At 48.1% G+C, this 19,748-nt stretch overlaps 2 protein-coding genes across 3 annotated transcripts; both read left to right on the top strand.

Annotated features, from left to right (window-relative positions):
• Positions 1–1,078: 1,078 nt before the first annotated feature.
• On the top strand, positions 1,079–8,447 carry STX12 (syntaxin 12). The gene is made up of 9 exons (XM_080357500.1): positions 1,079–1,233; positions 2,504–2,573; positions 3,137–3,236; positions 3,454–3,591; positions 4,475–4,518; positions 4,650–4,755; positions 5,232–5,304; positions 5,474–5,556; positions 7,003–8,447. The coding sequence occupies exons 1-9, from the start codon at positions 1,125–1,127 to the stop codon at positions 7,108–7,110; spliced, it is 831 nt and encodes a 276-aa protein (XP_080213626.1). The 5' UTR covers positions 1,079–1,124; the 3' UTR covers positions 7,111–8,447.
• Positions 8,448–9,272: 825 nt separating this feature from the next.
• Positions 9,273–19,013, top strand: PPP1R8 (protein phosphatase 1 regulatory subunit 8). 2 transcript variants are annotated; one of them, XM_080357499.1, is made up of 7 exons: positions 9,273–9,339; positions 12,246–12,306; positions 14,263–14,416; positions 15,089–15,237; positions 15,874–16,018; positions 16,368–16,432; positions 16,686–19,013. In XM_080357499.1, the coding sequence occupies exons 1-7, from the start codon at positions 9,284–9,286 to the stop codon at positions 17,037–17,039; spliced, it is 984 nt and encodes a 327-aa protein (XP_080213625.1). In that variant the 5' UTR covers positions 9,273–9,283; the 3' UTR covers positions 17,040–19,013. The 2 variants fall into 2 exon arrangements, with proteins under 2 accessions (XP_080213625.1, XP_080213624.1); XM_080357498.1 differs by having other exon boundaries at positions 15,017–15,237.
• Positions 19,014–19,748: the final 735 nt, after the last annotated feature.

Genomic DNA, 19,748 nt, shown 5'->3' with positions numbered 1-19,748 from the left:
AATGTGGTGGAGACTGAGGGACCTGGGGGGTTCAGCTGGAGAACAGGAGCTGAGGGGAGACCTTCTGATCTCTGAACTGCCCGAAAGGAGCTTGGAGCCAGGGGGGTCGGGCTCTGCTCCCCAGGAACAAGCGCCAGGAGCAGAGGAAACGGCCTCAAGTTGCCCAGGGGAGGTTGAGGTTGGATTTAGGAACAATTTCTTCCCCAAAGGGCTGTGGGGCATTGAACAGGCTGCCCAGGGCAGTGCTGGAGTCACCAGCCCTGGAGGGCTGCACAGACAGGGACATGAGGTTCTCAGGGACATGGGTTAGTGCTAGAATTAGCTTATGGTTGGACTTGATGATCTTGAGGGTCTCTTCCAACCTAAATGATCCCATGATTCTATAGTGTCGCTGCACGAGGTGCTGGGTGCTGGGGGCTGTGATTGCTCAGGGGACATCAGTGCTGACAGCATCGCCACTAAGCAGCCGCAGTGGCCAGAGAGAGGCAGGGGAGGCAGGAAGGGTCCCCAGTCCCCGGCACCCAGGGCCGCCCGGGGTGTCCCACGGGGCGCTGCTGCCGCCCGGCGGCACCGGGCGAGAACCGCAGCGCTGAGGCCGCGGGTGCTGGGTGCCAGTCCTGGTTTTCACGCTCCTGGGGTCACTGTTCGGAAGCTGATGCTGGTCTCTTCCTTCCTCCTTTCCGGACACGGGAGGATGCGTGGGCTGTGTGTGACAGCAGCGACATCTTCACGTCTCGCACCCACAGAAATCAGAGCGAGGAGACAGGACCCTGGAAATCTCCCTCCCCAGGGGAGTGTCACAGCCCCAACCTGACAGTGTTCAAGAAGAGACTGGACACCGTCCTCAGACACACGGTGTGACCTGTGGGGTGTCCTGTGCAGGGACAGGAGCCGGACTCCATGCTCCTGTGGGTCCGTCCAGCACCAGACGCGGGCTCCGTTGCCATGGCGCCCCGTTGCCATGGCGCCCCGCGGCCTCACCGCCTCTAGCGCGCAGGCGCAACCGGCCACGCCCCGCGCATGTGCGACGTTCCGTCAGCAGCGCCTGGCGGCCGCGCATGCGCACGGAGCGGCGGGCGCTGTCAGCCGGGCCCGGCGGAGCCGCGCTCGCTCCCGACCCGGCCATGTCGTACGGGCCGCTGGACCCGCTGCGCCCCGGGGCGCCGCCGCCCAGGGACTTCGGCGGCATCATCCAGACATGCAGCGCCAACGTGCAGCGCATCGCGCAGTACAGTGAGTGCGGCCGGGGCCGGGCGGGAGGGAAGGGGCAGCCCGGGCGGGAAGGGGCAGCCCGGCCCGGCGGAGCCCGTGGGGAGCGGCCGCCTCGCCGGTGCGGGGCGGGAGGTGCCGGGCGGGCCGGGGCCTCCCGGGGGTGCGGGCCCCACTTCCCCGCGGCCGCGGAACCCCGCGCTGTAATTAACAGCTGGTCCGGCGCCCCTGGCCTGGGTGAAACATGCGCTGCTGTCAGTTCCCGTGCGGTGTTTGTGTCATTTTTACCATTTTACTTGGGAGTTCTGGTGGACAACAGGTTGGCCACGAACCAGCAATGTGCCCTTGTCGCCAAGAGGCCAATGGTGCCTGGGGTGCGTGAGGAAGAGTGTGAGCAGCAGGTCAGGGAGGTGAATCCGCCCCCTCTGCTCTGCCTGGGGAGGCCACATCTGCAGAACTGGGGCCAGTTCTGGGCTCCCCAGTTCAAGAAGGACAAGGAATCACTGGAGAGAGTCCAGGGAGGGACACGGAGATGCTGAGGGGGCTGGAGCATCTTTGTGATGAGGAGACACTGAGAGGCTGTTCAGCTGGAGAAGAAAAGCTGAGACGGACCTTATTTATGCTGATCAGTATCTCAGGGTGGGTGTCAGAGGATGGACCAGACTCTGTTCAGTGGTGCCCAACGCCAGGGTGAGGGGCAACGGGCACAGACTGAAACACAGGAGGCTCCATCTGAACATGAGCAGAAACTCGTTTGTTGGGAGGTGCCAGAGCCTGGCCCAGGCTGCGCAGAGCGGGTGTGGAGTCTCCTGCTCTGGGACATTCAGACCCCTGGGATCCTGTGTGATCCTCCGGTGACCCTGCGTGAGCAGGGCTGGGCTGGATGATCTCCAGAGGTCCCTGCAACCCAACCAGGCTGTGATTCTGGGATTCCCCAGCAGAACCGAAACCCTCTGTCCCCATGGCAAGAGCGCGGCTACTGCTCCCCTTGAGGTGCCTTCAGTGAGGTGCCCGAGTGGAATCAGTGAGCAAAAGTTGTCACCCCGCCTTGTGTGGGGGACCTGGGAGTTGCTGCTGGTCCCGGAATTTCTGACGACTGATGTTGACCTGCTTGTTTCCTCTTGAATGTGCTGGCGGAGTTCCGCAGGAAGCGTTCTGCTGCTGAACAGATTGTCGTTAAGTAAATGGCGTTGCAGTTTCTTGGTCATATGGTTGTCATGCTAGAATGCATCCAAGGAGTAAAATACACTAGAACTTGTCTTCCTAACTCATCTTGTGATCTCTTTATCTTCAGCCGCTCAAATAAAGAATTTGATGAGCCAGCTGGGAACCAAGCAGGATTCCAGCAAGCTTCAGGAGAACCTGTAAGTGTTAAATGGGCTGATGTTTGTCGAGGTTCTCTTTCCTTCTGTCTGTAGGTGCTTGTTCCTCACATAAGAGCAATAAGGAAAAATAGCAAGAAGACCCATAATTGATGAAAAAGTAGCTTGTAGTACAGGTGGATTTACACACTAGGAAGATTAGCAGTCCTGTATGGCAGCCAAAATGCCACATGTAATTTCAAAAAAATCGTATGCCAGCAGGGGATGATCTAGAAGACATTTAAACAGGCACAGTCCAAACTGACTGCTAGAGAGACTGAACAAGGAGTCTGTCTGTCTGTCTGTGCAGCTTTTACAAACTTGTGAAGTATAAACAGCAAGTTATGAGAAGAGTAATTTCTGGAGTCTTAAAACTTGAAAGTAAGTTCAGAGTCAAGTTGATGGTAAAAGCTGAGAGTACATCTCTGTTCCACTAGGGTGAAAATCCCCCACCAGGAAGATGTGTGATCAGAACCCCTACATGGTGATTATTTTCAGAACTGAAATGCTCACAGACTGTTTTTTAGGTAGAAGCTTGTGTAACTGCTTTTGAACTTTGATTTCAGACAACAGCTACAGCATTCTGCAAACCGCCTTGCCAAAGAGACAAATGAATATCTAAAGGAGCTGGGGTCTCTACCGCTTCCTCTGTCTGCATCTGAGCAGGTCTGGATGTGTTTTTAAATCACTCATTTCATGAAACTAGCTTAGACTTAGATAATACGTTGGGCTTTTTGTTCTCTGCAGTGCCTCAGAATGCTGGATCCAGAAGATCACTTGCATACCAGCATTCATTGTTGTGATGATGATGATGATGATGGGGTTTGTTTTGAAAGTCGTGAATGGCAATATCTGAACACTTGTTTTTGCTTCAATTCTTCAGCGCCAACAGAGGCTTCAGAAAGAACGTTTAATGAATGACTTCTCTGCGGCCTTAAATAACTTCCAGGCAGTACAGAGGCGAGTGTCAGAGAAGGAAAAAGAGACTGTAGCCAGGGCGAGAGCTGGCTCCCGGATCTCTGTGAGTATTTACAGGAATTTTGTGTTGCTGTAGTGATCTACAAGTCTTCTGAGAGCCCTTGCCCTTGTCTACCAGCTTCATAGCCGTCCGCTGACACAGCACTGAGTGCAGACAAGGCCTCGGTGCGTTAGTTTTGTCATTGCAGATGTTGTGAGCACCAGGCACTCATTTCAGTGTCCTCCTTGTCAATGTTAGTAGAGGAGGGAAGGAATCCTGGTAGTTGCAAATATTATGGAGGATGAGATGGGGAGGCAAAGTGTAGTTAATAGCAAGGTATTGCAGGCTGCTCTTTGCTTGGCATCTGCCCTAGGCTGTAAATTTTAAGAGATCAGTTGGCTGCTTACCACACCTTAAATCACATCTTAAATTTCACTCTATGTTTCCTTATTTTCTTATAGTTTCTGTCCTGCTAGTATCTCCAATGTACGTTCAAACCTCCTCCATATTACGTTTTGACAAACTCATGTGACTACTAAGAATCCCTAATAAAAAGGGCAGCAAAAGCATTTTTCTGCCCATGCGTTGGGGCTTTGTGTTAAGTGTGCGGGCTTAATTAACAAGAGCACACACGTATCAGTTGGATTATGCTCTAAGGTTTTATTACATGTTGAGAAAGGAAGTGCCAAACGATGACGGCTAATCTGAGTAAACGGACTAGCTGCTTTTGATCTCTCGGTTGCCTCTGATTTGCGGAGACAATCTGAATCTAAAATCTAAAGAGGAATCTCAATCTAATCTTGATTAACCGAAGTTAAATCTGAAAGTTGAAGTGACAGTGGCGTTCTCAAAGAGCTCTCTGGACAATAGATGCCTTTGTCTTAAGATACTCCTGTCCTGGTAGCCTGCAAGACTAAAAGACTAATAACTCATTTTTCTCTTCCAGGCTGATGATCGGTTCCGAGAAGAACAGCTTGTTTCATTTGATAGGTAACAGCTTCTTGTACTCTTGGTGTATAGTTCTAACTATGCGTAACTAAAGTTTTTGTAACGTGGGCCAGGGTCTGTGGAAGCAGCTGTACTGGGAGAAAGAACTGTGCTTTATTTCTGTCTCTTCACAGTGGTGAAGACTGGAATCAAATGCAGTCTCAGGAAGATGATGTGGCAATAACTGAACAGGACCTTGAACTCATTAAAGAAAGAGAAACAGCAATCAGGCAATTAGAGGTGACCAGTAGATCCTGCACAGTTAACAGTATTGGGAGATAAACCAAAGAAGTCGTGCAGTGCTAACTAATGGGCTGGGCTGAGGAGATCTGCAGGTGGAGGAGCAGAGTTCCTCGTAGAGAGGATTGATGCCGAGATCAATCTCCCTGCTCCTGTTGAAGGACATTAGGTATATTTTCCTTTGGTGTTGACTGGTGGTCCTTCAGAGATGGCAGGGGGAGCTTGTGTCACAGTGTCCATCTCAGTTCCGTACTGTGGCCATTGCCAGAGTGATGACACAAATACTGAGTAGCGGGAGCACTGGAGGCTCCTGGATTAACCCCAAGTTCCATAGGCAGCAGCATCAAGTCGCCTCAGTCAGTGCACGATGGGATCTGCTCTGACATTGTGAGCGATGGTCGGAATCACTGCCAAGAATGAGGCTTAGAAAGATTGTAACCGGTGTTTGCTATAACTTGTCGAACTGTTGTCTTCAGGCAGACATTCTGGATGTCAATCAGATATTTAAGGATTTAGCCATGATGATTCATGACCAAGGAGATATGATTGGTAAGTGTGTTTGGATAACAGGAAGTTTCTTTTTAGTTCAGTTACATATTTTGCCTACATAGTTTACATTTTCCAGTATTTCTTAATAAAAGTATCGTATTTCAGATTTTTCTTTTTAAACACTGAAGCTCTTAGATATTTTACAATGAGTTCTCTTATTTTCCCGTAGATAGCATAGAGGCAAATGTGGAAAGTGCAGAAGTCCACGTGGAAAGAGCCAGCGAGCAGCTACAGAGAGCTGCCTATTATCAGGTAAATTCTGTGTGCTTACGTTATTGTCAATGTGCGGTTGAGCAATAATGGAACAGGGACTGCAGCACATAAACCAAGTCATTAAAAACAGCTTGTGCGAGCTGACACTCGCTCCAAATTGTGCTGCGAGGAATAGATAACGCACTTGAGTCAAAAACATGGCATTGAAGTTGGCCTTTGCTTCAGAGGATCTGCAGTCAGCCTCCTGCACGGAGGTGTGCTCAGCAAGTTGAAATGTGTAGCTGCTTTGGCTGTTTTCAGGATCAGCAGAACAGTAAAAAAGAACAAATTCTAATGTTGTAAATGTATCAGACAAGGGGCTGATGTGTAGAACTCCTTACCCAGACCAGGGCAGCTCCCGGTGACTGGGATTTGCAGCATTCTTCTGTCTTACTGCCAAGCTTCTATCCCATAGTCTGCCCTCCCTGTCCCATCAAATCTCTTGCAGTGGTTCTCACTGCTGCTTAAATCTCCTTTTGTATGATATTCAGTGTTCTGTATGTTCCTTTCATCAGTATTGTCCTCGTGTGTCCGTGTTCTGTGCAGGAATAAGGGTTCAGTCAGTCCTATACACAATTTCACTGCTGGGACTTCAGTTTTCCACACGAGATAACAGCTTGAAAGATTCCAATTTTTTAAATGGGGAGGTCCCAGAAGGTGACAAAACTCCAGTGCTGGTTAGCGCAAGGGAGGGGAAGTAGCTCTGGCAGCATTTAGTAGTGTTTTCTCTCCCCATGGTTTCCTACATAAAGTTTTGAGGTATGTTATAAATCTCAGTTTGGGAGCTATTTGCCATGTATTAGATGTGGTTTTCTGGATGGAGACATGGTTATGTATAACTGTCCTCAAATCCTTACATACCAAGTTTTTAACTTGGTATCTATGGACATAAACAGACTGTAGGCATATGGACAGACTGGAGTTTTCTATGATTAATATAATGATTGAAGTTGTAAAATCCAAGTACAGTAACTGTATATTAAATAATTTAAACTGTAGAAATGCAATACTATTTCCACACCAACCCCAATTGGCCAAGGGGATGCTGTACCAGAGAACTGCTTAGCACTTTAATTGGTCTTAACTGGAAAATCTAAATCACAAAGAGGTGTTTGGCTTTCCTTTGAAGCCACGGTGATGTCCATCGGGATGAAAGCACGTGGTAGATGTTGTCAAGTCCTCTTTCTGTAGCCAGCTTGAAGCAGAGCTTGCATTTTCCTTAAGAGAAGCAAAACTTGTCGCATTTGGACTTTAACTCCATTTCTTAGACCTCTGTGCTCCTAAAACTAAACACCTTTATCTGTAGGATCACGCACTGGTTATTTCTCTTGAGTAAGTACGGGTGTCGAGTGCTCTAGTTCACCACAGTTAGGAACTGGTAGACATGCTTTTTCCTCTTGTCATCTCTTCCTGGTATCAGTGGCTTTTTTTTTCTTCTTTTATTAGAAAAAGTCCCGTAAGAAGATGTGTATCCTGATTCTTGGCCTTGCTGTGGCTTCTCTAATCATAGGACTCATTATCTGGCAGGCGACGAAACCTTCCCATGGAACTTAGTCTCATGGCTGAGATTTTTTCCCCTCAGAGGGAACAGGCTGCCTAGTCTCAAATGAATTGACCACCCTGAGAGAGCACAAGCTGGAACTACTTCTAGTGATAGATATTAGCAACTAATGTGCAGATAACTAGTATTTGGAATTAGTGAACCATGGAGACAGTATTTATCAGTTTATTTACAAATTATATTGTTTTATGTAACTAAAATCTTGTGGGTTTGCTTTCTGTAATGTATTATTCCCTGTCCCAACTGTATGCTGAAGTGTGATGCATAATTGGAGATGTCTCGTTTATGACAAATGGCACAACTTTAGCTTGTTATATTTATCGGTAACTTTGTTGGACTGGAATAAGAGTGGCATTCAAAGAGGGCACAGCACCGATTCACATTGCCTGAATCCAGCGGTTTCTAAAGTCTCCAGTATCTGCCCCATGGTTTTATTATCTCCAAGTGGCTGTGGTTCTCGATTCTCTTGGACAGAAAGGTGATGTTACAGAATTGGAAAGCAAGGAGAAGTACGCACGGGTGATGGTTGGAACCACTATGTGCTGGTCAGTTCAGCCTTGAGACGTGTAACTGTGTTTAATTTTTGAGTGTGGTGGGGTCGTTTGTTTTCCAAAATGCACCATTTGAGACAGGATGTTCTTTGACTTATAATTTAAGAATGCAACTTCCTTAGAGAAACTAGCTGGTGGTTTGTTATTGGACAAATAAATCTCTTCCAATGCTGGCTCTCAAGCCCTAGAAATACAGAGTTTAGCTGCTTTCTCCTAGTTGTTTCTAGAAGCTTCCAGGGAGAAAATCATGCCGAGATGAGGAAGTGGGCACCTAAGTTTACAAGCTAGCAAGATAGGTGAGTACTAGCTGAAGTCTTGCTTCTGAAGAAGTACTTTTGAAGCTCTACTGTAGTGTGTACTAGTAAATATTACATGTGGCTTGCGAACATCTGGTATTTTTCATTCTCTGTGAAACATAAAGTGCAGGAACTGGCTGAGCCAAGTGCCAGGTTCTCCAGGCTGAGGTGTGTGTGCAAATTCAAGATGGGTGGTTGGAACTGTCTCGCTAGTAGAGCTGGACAGAATGTAGCAGCTGCTCCTGCTTCCATGTAGCCCTGAACTGACATGCACTGAGGGAACAGTAACCTGTCCAAAGCCCAATGGAGCGCGGTAAACGCAGCAGGCTGACCCATTTTGTATTTAATCCTTATTCCATGTCTCCTGTATCATAAAGTAAATGTGAAAGCTGGGAAGGGAGCGTGTTCTCCCAGTTGCACAGTGGTTTGCACTATTGCGCCATCATTCCATCTAATAACCATCAATAAACACTTTTAAAAGTCTATGTTGGAGCTTCTTTCTCTTGCAGTTTAGACATTGGCACTGGTATGTTTGCAGTTCCCTCTGACTTTATATCAGCAACAGCAGCGTTTCCTCCAGCTTTAGTTCCGTGGTCTCTGATGAACCACTGAATAACTTGCACATGGACATACACAAAATCCCGTGCAGTAGATGGTCACAGAAAAATAAATCTGTTGTCCCAGAACTGTGTTGGGACAACTTGGACTAGTTGCCTGTTCCTAGAACTTTGCTGAGCCTGAATGGTGATGGGAGCTGGGGGTTCAGCTGGAGAACAGAGCTGAGGGGAGACCTTCTGGTCTCTGAACTGCCTGAAAGGAGCTTGGAGCCAGGGGAGTCGGGCTCTGCTCCCCAGGAACAAGCGCCAGGAGCAGAGGAAACGGCCTCGAGTTGCGCCAGGGGAGGCTGAGGTTGGATTTAGGAACAGTTTCTTCCCCAAAGGGCTGTGGGGCATTGGAACAGGCTGCCCAGGGCAGTGCTGGAGTCACCAGCCCTGGAGGGCTGGACATGGAATGAGGGTCTCAGGACACGGGGCAGTGCCGGGGTGGGTTATGGTTGACTCCATGATCCTCAGGGTCTCTTCCAACCAAAACGACTCTGATTCTACACCGGGTGTGACGCGGGTGTCCCCCCGCGCTTCACTTGCCAGTGGGCAGCCCCGGGGGCGCCGGATCGCACGGGGCAGCTCCCGCCCCGCCCGTGTCCCGGCGGCCGCCGCAGGCCCCGCCCACGCCGCGCGGTGCACGCCGGGATCGCCTCCCGCGCTGGTCCTCCCGCTTCCCATCCTGCCCCGCGCCCGCCTGAATGGGGCAGAGCCAAGATGGCGGCGAACGCGAACTCCGGCGGCGGCCTGTCGCTGTTCGAGTGCCCCAGCTGGTGAGCGGGCGGGCTGGGGCGCTCGGTGCCGCTCGGCCGGGCCGCTCGCCTCTGGCTGTGCCGTGGGGAGCGGCGGGGTGCGGTGCCCGCTGGGCCGGGCCGGGGGAGTGGCGGCGGGGCCGGGCCCAGGGGGCCGGGCCGGGCCGGGCGGGCGTGGGGCGGGCAGGGCCGCGGGGCTGAGGCGCTGCCCGGGCCCCCGGGGCTCCCCGGCCCGCCGAGGCGGCGGCTGCGGCGCTGGGTCTGCCGGGGCCCGGCTCGGGTGCGGCCATCGTGGCCGCCTCGGCCCGAGGGCGCCGGGCAGCGCGGGCGGGCGCTCGGAGCCCTGCCCGGCGTTACACGGAGCGCGGGATGTGCCGCACGTTGCAGTTTAGACTCTTGACGTGTATTCGCCATAAGAAATTTATCTGTGTGAAACTAGCCTGGGTTTTTTTAATTATACTGAATTAAGAAGTCGGGGGGGAGCGATCTATTGGAGCAGTAACATTGAGATTGTGAATTTGGCCGCTTTTAGAGTGACAGAAAAGTCCACGTTGGAGAGGAGCTCTGCAAATCATCTGGTCCAGCCTTTTTGGCCTTAAGATTGGTTTACCTGGGGCCCTGTGCTATTTGTTTGAATTCTTGCTACATTACTGCATGGATTTAGCTGTACCATCTTCCTCGGGTGCCAGAGCCTTTATTACTCACGGGCTGTGTGCAGTTATATATTAAATCGCATGGAAAATGATCCAGTGTTACAGCCAAAAAGCATTTGCATGAGCTGCCTGTATGTGCGTGCACCGCTGCAGTCTCTAATTGCATAGTCATCTTTTTTTCACTACAGGTGCCCTGCCTTTCAGTGCGTTGATGATCGTGCTCAATGAATGGGTGCTTAGCGAATATGCCTTTAAATTTTCACCTGTTTTTGAAGCGCCTGCTTCAGTTAGGAAGATCATTTAACCCTCTCATAGAAAAGAATTACTCATGGATTTTAGTTGTGCTGAACGTACATAATAACAAACATCTATCTGAGACAAGATGGGCCTCCATAAAATGGTGGCGTGAGAGAGTAGATAAAGCCAAAAATTATTCTGGATGATCAACTTGAAATATGAAATGTCATATCTTTATTATTGTTTTTCTCACTGCTTTTATACAAGAGTGTTTACAACTTGCATTATAATGAAATGCAAGGTTTTCATCAGTTTTCAGTTCTGGCTTTGATTTAGATTTTATGCTGTTATAAGTTACTTCTTCATAGTATATGAAATACTTTATTGTTGTGTTTCCAGTGGTTAAACTAGCTCAAGACAGATCAGAAATAATGAATGCTGTCTTAGTCGTACTTGCTCATGCCAGCACTTGTTTATGAACGAACTGTAATTCCTCCATACATGTTAGCAAAGGCATGGGCTATGCATCTAAAATTGGAATAAAGGTGTTGCCGGTACTTTCTGTGGGTTAAAATGTAGCCATGCCATGAGATGAGAAAATGTCTTCAGATGGCAATTCTCTATTCTAGTTTTAAGACTTTTTCATACCTTCTGAGGTGCTGCTAGTGAGTCAAAGGAATTCCAGCGAGGCACGAATGCTCTGGGGTGTAGTTTTGAGGTGACCATCAGATGTTTAATAGATACTGCCAGTCCCTCCTTTTGTCCCAGTTTTGGGATTGTGCATCTTTCTTTCCTCTGTCTGCCACCCCATGAGTTGGGATGTCAGGCTTGCTCTGGAATGTCCGTATATTTGGAATGGTGTGGTCGAGAGGCACCGCGTTTCTCTGAGCCAAGAAGAAGCTGTTCCTGGCGGTGACTGCACACAGGCGTCTGGAGACGCTGAGCTCCTGAGTTCTGGAAATCCCACCTTGTCCTTGAAGCCGGGCACGACGGTGCGCGCAGCAGACACGTAGGCCAAGAGTTTTAAGAAGTGGCTAAATCTAGGCTTCTGAGTCCACATTTAGAAACTTAAATAATTGACCTAATTTTAAACCAACACAGCAGAACTGAAGTTGTCCTATGTCCTTAATAGCTACAACTCGCAATTTCTCAGTGGGCTGGTGGGACCGGCCTCAGCGGAGCTTCAGCTGGACAGGGCTGATGTGACCCAGCGGTGGGTCTGAGCACCACTGAGGAGGTGCTGCCTGCTCGTCTGGAAAGCTTCAGTCCTGCCATCCGGTGCTTCTAGCGAGCATCACATCCTTAATGGCTTTGTCCTCTTTTTCTGATATGTTTTATTTTTGTTACTCAATATGTTCCTTCCAGAGTTAAGCTCAGCTTCGGCTTTTCTTCCTCTTCTGGACCAACTGTCCCATTACTCTGTAGTCCTGCAGTACAGGATTTGCCATCAATGGTGGAAATAATCTGTACAGATTCCTCATGGAATCGTCCTGACATAAGGCCCAGAGCGGGGACTTGTGCAGAGCACAAGGGGGACAACTGAAGAAACACGTTCTTCTGTTTCTAATACAGAAGAAAGAATTTTTGCTTGTAGTTGTTCTAATCTTTGGAAAACCTCTGCTGGAACTTGGCTTTGTTCAGTGGCATCTCTCTTAAATATTTTATCATTCTAAGGAGTTGATGTCTTCTATAAGGCAAACAAATCCATACGTGTAGCTGCTGTGGGAGAACCTGAACTTCACCATGTCCAGCTGCTCTGTTCATTTTGTAGACATTTTTTTTACATGGAGAAGTAACAGCTGAAATGTCTCATGTCCCGTTAACTTAATTCTTATTAAAAAAATCAGGTTTTATGTGTTGTTAGAATGAATCTGCAGGGAACAATAGGAAATTATAGGGTTTTCATATTTTCTCCAAAATAGATCTGCTTACAGTTGTATAGGTTTGTTCTGTGGCTCTAATAGGGTATTAGCTCTAACACTAATAAAATTTTTATTCAATATTTTGATCCTATATTTCCCTTTCTTTATTTTCTAGGGCAGGGAAACCTCCACCTGGCTTACATCTGGATGTAGTCAAGGGAGACAAACTCATTGAGGTATGAAAATAGGTGTTGTATATATTTGGTTTATAATACATGTAGGCACCAGCAATAGAAAATTTCCCAGCGTTTTCCACATTTACTTGTAAGTAACTGAAAAATTAGCGTCTGGGTCTCCCCATTCTTCATTGGTTCTCTGAATTCTATATTAGCAGCTTCTAAACGAGTTCTAGAAGCAGCAGTGTGCCAAACAATTCCGTAAGCTCAGGCAAGTCTGTCCCCTAACAGCCAAGTTGGCTTTGTAAGGCTGGGCTCTCTGCCTGCCTTAGGAAAGCTGGTGGTACGAACATCCCGGTTCCCTCTTCCTTCCATCAGGTCTCTGGATAACCTGAACCAGGCTCGGTTTTCAATGTGATCCGTCTGTTTCCCTGTTTGGTACATGTGGCAAATAGTTTTTCAGGTTTGTGTCTTACGGTAGACAGCAGTAACCAAGAAGGAGCTTTCTTACCTCTTGCGGATTGCTGAGCACTTGATACTAACCGAGCCGTCCGTGTCCCGGGTCTCGTGCAGAGATCTGGGGTTCACTTTGTGATCGCTGGGTCCAGAAAGTGCGACATTAAAACAAGCCATGAAGTGTTTAAGCTCAGTGTATAAAGGATAACACTGGGTTATAGCTCAGAGGCACAGAAAAATTTGGAAACGTTATCTTGAAGGAAGGGCAATAAAAATATTTTCTCCGATTTATTGCAATATTTCCAGTTTATGAATTCGTTTGTGTCTTTGCAAAAATCTTTTGGAACATTGTCAAGTGAGAATGGTCTTGTTTAGTGTGTGTCGCAGTCACAATCGCTCCCCTCACCACCACCCCAAATAGGGGAGAGGATTAAAGGGGAGGAGGAAACTTGTGGGTTGAGAGAAAGGTGGTTTAAGAAAATAACAAAATAATACTATTATACCACTACTACTATGAATATATATAAAATGGAAATACAAAATAAAAGATACTCAATGCAGCCGGTCCCAAGAAGCAGCTCCTGGCTCCAAACAGCTGATGCCAGAGAGAGAAGAGAGAAGGCGGCAGAAAAGCGCAGAGACCTCTGCAACAGTGGAATGGCAAAAAGCCCAATCAAGAGAAAACTCCAGCGAAACAGGGCAGAACCAGAATGGGTCTCTGCAGCCAGAAAAACCCGACTCTCCTTAAATATAAAGCCTGATGCTAATGGCGGGGAATATTCTCAGTGGTCAGTCTGGGTGTCAGTCAGGGTCTGTCCGTCCGTGTCCCCTTCCAGCTGCCTCGCGCCTGTGGGCAGAGCTCACAAAGACTTTGGCTCCCAGGCAACTAAGATAACAGTGAGTTCCTAGATTTGCTATGTTCCAACTCAAAAACAATGGAAAGTTACTTGAAGAAAAACATGAACTCTGTCCCGGGGTGTTATCATCTTGTTCTCAAACTAAATCCAAAGGAAGTAATTTAATTAATTCAATTAATTTATTTAAGCCTAAAATTAACAATTTGCTTGAATAGGGTAGTATGGATTCATACCACAGTGCATATTCAGGATAGTATTACATCTTTATTTTAAAAGTCTGAAATCTCCTCTGTGTCCGTTTCTGTACAGAAATGTCATTTAGATGCTCTGTGCTGGACTGAAGATCATGTAGCGCAGATTCCTGGCTTGGACCAGACCCCAGGCCGCCTGCACCAAGCAATGTGTAACAATCGCTGGGAGCAGATGTGAGAGAGAATCTCTTCTGTAAGACGATCTGCTGTGAAGAGTTATTGTCCTTCCCAGGCTGCCTTGTGCTGGCTGTTACAGAAGGGATTAACTAGGACTCTTCCATATTCAGCTGTTCTGATTTTACAATGAGAAGAGAACTGAAATATTGATTAGCTGTGACGCTTGGGTTTGAATTTCCCCTGTATATTCATTTTCTTTTTAATTTTTTTCCTTCAGGAAGATCCAAAAGATTGTAGGAGTCTAATGTGCTTTTCTGTTTGATATTCTACCTCAGAAACTCATCATTGATGAGAAGAAATACTATCTCTTTGGGAGAAATCCTGATCTGTGCGATTTCACCATTGACCACCAGTCTTGCTCTCGGGTCCATGCTGCCTTGGTCTACCACAAACATCTCAAGAGGGTTTTCCTCATAGATCTGAACAGCAGTAAGTAGCGTGCCATTTAACCAGCCAGCAGGACGATATTTCAGTGCTTAAACGTTTCTGAATCTGCGACTTTTTGCTCTTTTGTTGTTATTTGCCCTGTGTGGCTAGATGACTGTAATTCGAATGAGCATCCTAGTGAAAGAGTGGTGAGTGTCAGGAGTGTTTGCTCCAGCCAGCTCACATCTGCTTCTGCTGGTGCTTAAAACAACATTTCTAAGAGGCCAAGAGAAGCAAGGAAGGTGACTTTGCCTTCCCTTCACACTTTTAATGCAGCTTTCTCTTCTGAGGGTAGTTGCCCAGGATCTAAAACCTGACATACTGTTTTTTCCAGCGAGGGAATGGTTCCAGATATGGTGCGTTGGGACCTACAAGAATCCAGAAATAATTGGTGTTCGTCATTTATTTCCATGACTTTTTGAGGAATTCTGATGTGTGTTACCTTAGTTTGTGAGACGGTAGGTAAAACGTACATAGCTAACGTTTTCAGCAGTATCTCAGTGATTTGTATCTCAGACCAAATATGTGCAGTTTCTGAATTTTTCAAGACTTAAATACCCCGAGCCCGAGCTGATGACTAACAGATTGTTTTGATGTTCTCAGCACATGGCACATTCTTGGGTCACATCCGTTTGGAAGCTCACAAACCCCAACAGATACCCATTGACTCCACAGTTTCATTTGGGGCTTCTACGCGAGCATATACCCTGCGAGAGAAGCCCCAGACGCTGCCGTCAGCGGTTAAAGGAGACGAGAAGATGGGCGGCGAAGATGAAGAGCTCAAGGGTTTGCTGGGGCTGCCAGAGGAGGAGACAGAACTTGATGTGAGTACAGTGGCACGTTGTACCTAGATGGCTTTTCCAGCTAAACGGATAGCGTTCCCCACTTGTTTCCTTAACTTCGGGTGCTTCATTTCTTTGGCCTTGAAGACAGCCTGAAGTGTCTTGTTCTGCCACGATAAGCCTGTGGTCACGCTGCTTCCCGGAATCTGTGACCTAATAATCCTGCTGGTCCAATGGTTGTCTCGCAAAGGTCTTGCCAATTAACATCCCCACATCAGGGGTGGTTTCCCACATTTCCCCGTTGGCAGGTAACAGCGAACGCTGCCCTGTTTCCTACAGTTGTCTAGTGAAGAAGGAGAGAGCAGTGTGTGTGACATTTACAGGATTGTTGGGTTTGGAAGGGACCTCTTGGGATCCTCTGGTCCAACCCCTCTGCTCAAGCAGGGTCAGCTGGAGCGGGTCACCCAGGGCTGTGCTCAGGCAGGTTCCGAATGTCTCGCAGAGACTCCACCGCCCCTGTGGGCATCGCGTTGTGGCACCGGAGCGCTCTTCCCTCCCAGGGTCTGCAGTTGAAGCAGAACACGTGTGCTGTGGTCTGTTGATATGCACAATCACATGATTAAATCAGGCTTCACATACTGGGTGCTTAAACTGCTTCATCTCTAAATTTGTCATTAGAACCTGACAGAGTTTAATACAGCCCACAACAAAAGAATTTCCACGCTAACCATTGAGGAAGGAAACTTGGATATTCAGAGACCAAAGAGAAAACGGAAGAACTCCCGAGTGACATTCAGTGATGATGATGAGATCATCAATCCAGGTAAGTACTTTGCTTTTGTCTTCAGTTGATGCCTTTAAGGCCCTTTTTCCAGTATTCTCGTAGGATGCCCCCCCAGTTGACCAAGGGAAGCCAGTCAGTGTGATCTTTTTGGATTTCAGTAAAGCCTTCGACACTGGCTCTCACAGTGGAAGCCTTTCTTACCTTGAGGCAAAGCCACCAGGTGTCCCCTTAGCTCTTTATTTGGGCAAACTTGTGCTTCCTGAGAGCTGCAGCGCTGGCTTTGGGACAGAAGGGCTGTGAACCAGTTCTTCATGCAGGTTCCTTTACCGGATAGATGGTGGATCTTTTCCTGTTCCTACTGACAGCCTCACTGTTGTTGCCTTTGCAGAGGACGTGGACCCTTCTGTTGGGCGCTTCAGGAACATGGTACAGACAGCAGTTGTCCCTGTGAAGGTACAGAATAACTCCCATCTTTCTCATTAATACATTACATTAATGAACTCACTTCCTGCATTGTGCACCTTTAAGAGTTTGTTATTCAGTGGTTTTCAAGGAAACCCAGAAGAACTCTTGGGAGATGGTCTGTAACCAGTTGGTGTGTGGCTGATCTAGGTCCCTTTTAGGGGAAAATGGCCTTGGCATCCAGTTTAAGGAGATTGCTTGTTTCATGTATATTGACTAATTCTTTCAATACTTCCATCTGCAGAAAAAACGGCTGGACAATCCAGGCTCATTGACCACGGATGATTCTGCATCACGACGTATGCAAAACTTCCCCTACAGCGGAGGATTATATGGGGGTTTACCCCCAACTCACAATGAGGCGGGTTCCCAGTCGCACGGCGTCCACGGGACAGCGCTCATTGGGGGGCTGCCCATGCCCTACCCCAATCTTGCCCCAGATGTGGACTTGACTCCCGTTGTGCCCTCAACAGTTAACATGAACCCAGCTCCCAACCCCGCTGTCTTTAATCCCGAAGCTGTGAATGAACCCAAGAAGAAGAAATACGCGAAGGAGGCATGGCCAGGCAAGAAGCCGACCCCGTCCCTGCTGATCTGAGCTGGGTCTGCCGAGGGAGGGCGGGAGTTACGAACTCCAGAAACTGTTTATGTGCAGTATCGTCTTTTTAAAATTTCAGTGTCCTAACCAGATGTAATACCGAGATTGGAGAAGTGAAATATCCTTTAAAGATCTGTCTTCAAACGTTTTTATATGTCTGTTTAAAAAGAAAATACAGCTCCCATCTCCTTTTGAATCAAAAACATCTGGCAGCCTTTTCTTAGCCATTACTGTCCCAGAGGTCCTTACTCTGAATTTTGATCCGTAAGTCGAAGGGGCAGAGTAATACAATTTAATTATCATTTATGGGATGACCCTGCAAATTCGTGTATTTAGGTGTCGTGCTCACTATGAATATTGTTGTTCCTGCTGGACTTGCTCATAGCAGGTCAGCTGTATCAGAAGTAAATGTTTGTGGGGCCAAGCCTTTCAGAAATCCCATTGCTGTGAGTTCTAGAACTTGCAAAATATAGGTCAGCTTTTCTTTTTTATGTTTCCAGGACCCCGCTGATGTGGGACTTTTTTTAATTTCAGTCTGGCTGCAGTTTGATTTAATTTCCACCCAAAAACACTACAGCGCCCCGGTAGCTGGTGAACGCGCGGGGCTGAGCTGGCGGAGCAGCAGCGGGGGCTCCGCGGCCATGCTGCTGTGTCGGACGGTGCATCACGGTGTCTTGGCGGCCCTTTTAACTTAAGTAGTTCTGTTTTATTTGCAAACGGAACCTGTGAGGTTAGATTATACGCGAGATGCAACGAGACACGTAACACTGAGCAGCCATCAGCAGTGTCTTGTACGTTGAACAACCACGCCACCACCCGCACGCTGTTTCAGCTGCGTTAGCGGGTGAGAACTGAGCGCTCCCTAAAGCTGGGATATGAATTCCAGTAGAGAATCTGCCTCGCCGTGAATAAAGCGGCGCCCAAGTTGGTTTCATGGTATTACATTGTTTGACTACGTCACTTTTTCACATGGAATAGAATGAGGAGCTGGGTTGGGTTGTTGCTCCAGCCCTCCAAATCCTTTCAAACTCCGATTCCCTTGTGCTCAGACATAATGTCTTTATACAAGGTAAGGCCAGAGCTGTTTTTCTTAGGTTTACTCTGGATTTCTTTACATTCTATAACGCAGTTCAGCTATGTAGTCGCATTTCTGTGTCGCTCGAGGGGTTTCTCCAGGAACTGTGCGCCGGGCTGGCAGTGCCGTACGCAGCCGTCCGCTCTGCAGCCCCTGCTGGGCAGCGTTGGGAGAGTTGGTGGCTGCGGGAGTGGATGCTCCAAAATCAGAGTGCACTCTGCATGCACAGAGCGATCCTTTCGATCATGTTGATGTAAAACGCGCTGGTACCTCCCCCGTTCGCACGAGCGACGGCTCGAGAGGCTGGTTCATCCCCCTCCCCGCACCGTGGGATGGAGCTCAGACTGTCCTGTGGATGAACCCGGGACCTTCCCCATCCGGCTCCTGTGCCGCTGCTGTCAAACAGCATCTGGGCCTCAGATGCTCTTCCAAATATTCCGTGCGGACTCTTAAATCTCCCTTTAGTTTTGCTCCTCTCTGGTATGTAGAACTTTCGTTTTCCAGCCGGTCTGCTTTATGAAGGCAACTCTTTAGGGTAACATTAGTTAGGGCAAGTAAAAGCTGAACAGGTCATCTTCTGAGTTTTTTTTTGGGGGGGGGATGGTTTTTTGTTGTGTTTTTTTGCAAGTGGATCTTTGCAAGATTTTTCTTGAAAAGCGAAGCTTTACTGCTCATTGGTTTTTAAAGCTCTTCTCCTCCCTGGATTTGAACAAGCTCTCGTTATTTTAGAGCTTATGGGCCATAGCTGCCCAGTGCAGGAGGGGACAGTTTAACACCTGGGGCTTTGTACAGAAGTTTGTACACTTGTGTAATATGTAACAGGCCTTTTCACACTTTCTGTTGAGCTTTTTACCTGTAACCTTTACTATGTTGTAAATTAAATGCAGATTTTGCCAGTTTGGAGGGTGCAGTGTGGTTGTTCGCAGTCTGTGCTTGGGCAGTTGAGCCCGTGCGTTGTTTCGTGGCGTATTGCGGGATTTGCGCCGCGCTCGCGGGCAGCTCCGCCTGCGGGTTGGTTTGTGGCTGCAGCTCTTACAGCTGCTCCAGCTCCTTCACCCGTCGGCTTCTGCACACGAGTGACATCGAACAGCACATTTTAACCTTTGTTTTATGAGTTTTATCCAGTTCTGGCATAGTCCTGTTTATTGGACAAGAAGCTCTTTTCAACACATTGAAGAACTTACGTGGGGCAAAGAGACGTCCCGAGTGGAAATATGGTGTGTTATCTAAGCTTAAAAGTAGACAACTAGAGACTGGGGGAAAAAAGGCAAAAATAATCCCCAAACAAACCAACCAACCACAAAACTTCAATTTTTTGATAAATTCCAGGGCATCTTCAGACGTTTTGCTCATGAAAACAAACCCACTAATCTGTACCTACAGATCTGCGTGTGCGTCTTAGCGATCAAAAGTGAACCTGTAAGGCAGCTCAGAAAACACACACGTGAGGAGCGGGGGCCTCGGTCTGCTCCGCTTCCAAACGCAGGAACTGCTGCATTCGGTGGCCCTAAAGACAATATTGAGTAGACTGGTTGTCCCAGTTTCTCATTAGCGGTTCATCGTTTGTAATCCAACCTTCACCGCAGGAAGGGAACGATGGGAGCGAGTCCGTGTCACCCCGAACGCCCCGGGGA

This window comes from Nesoenas mayeri (genome assembly GCF_963082525.1).
Source record: "Nesoenas mayeri genome assembly, chromosome: 21".
NCBI lineage: Eukaryota > Metazoa > Chordata > Aves > Columbiformes > Columbidae > Nesoenas > Nesoenas mayeri.
This window is presented reverse-complemented; position numbering and strand designations above follow the sequence as displayed.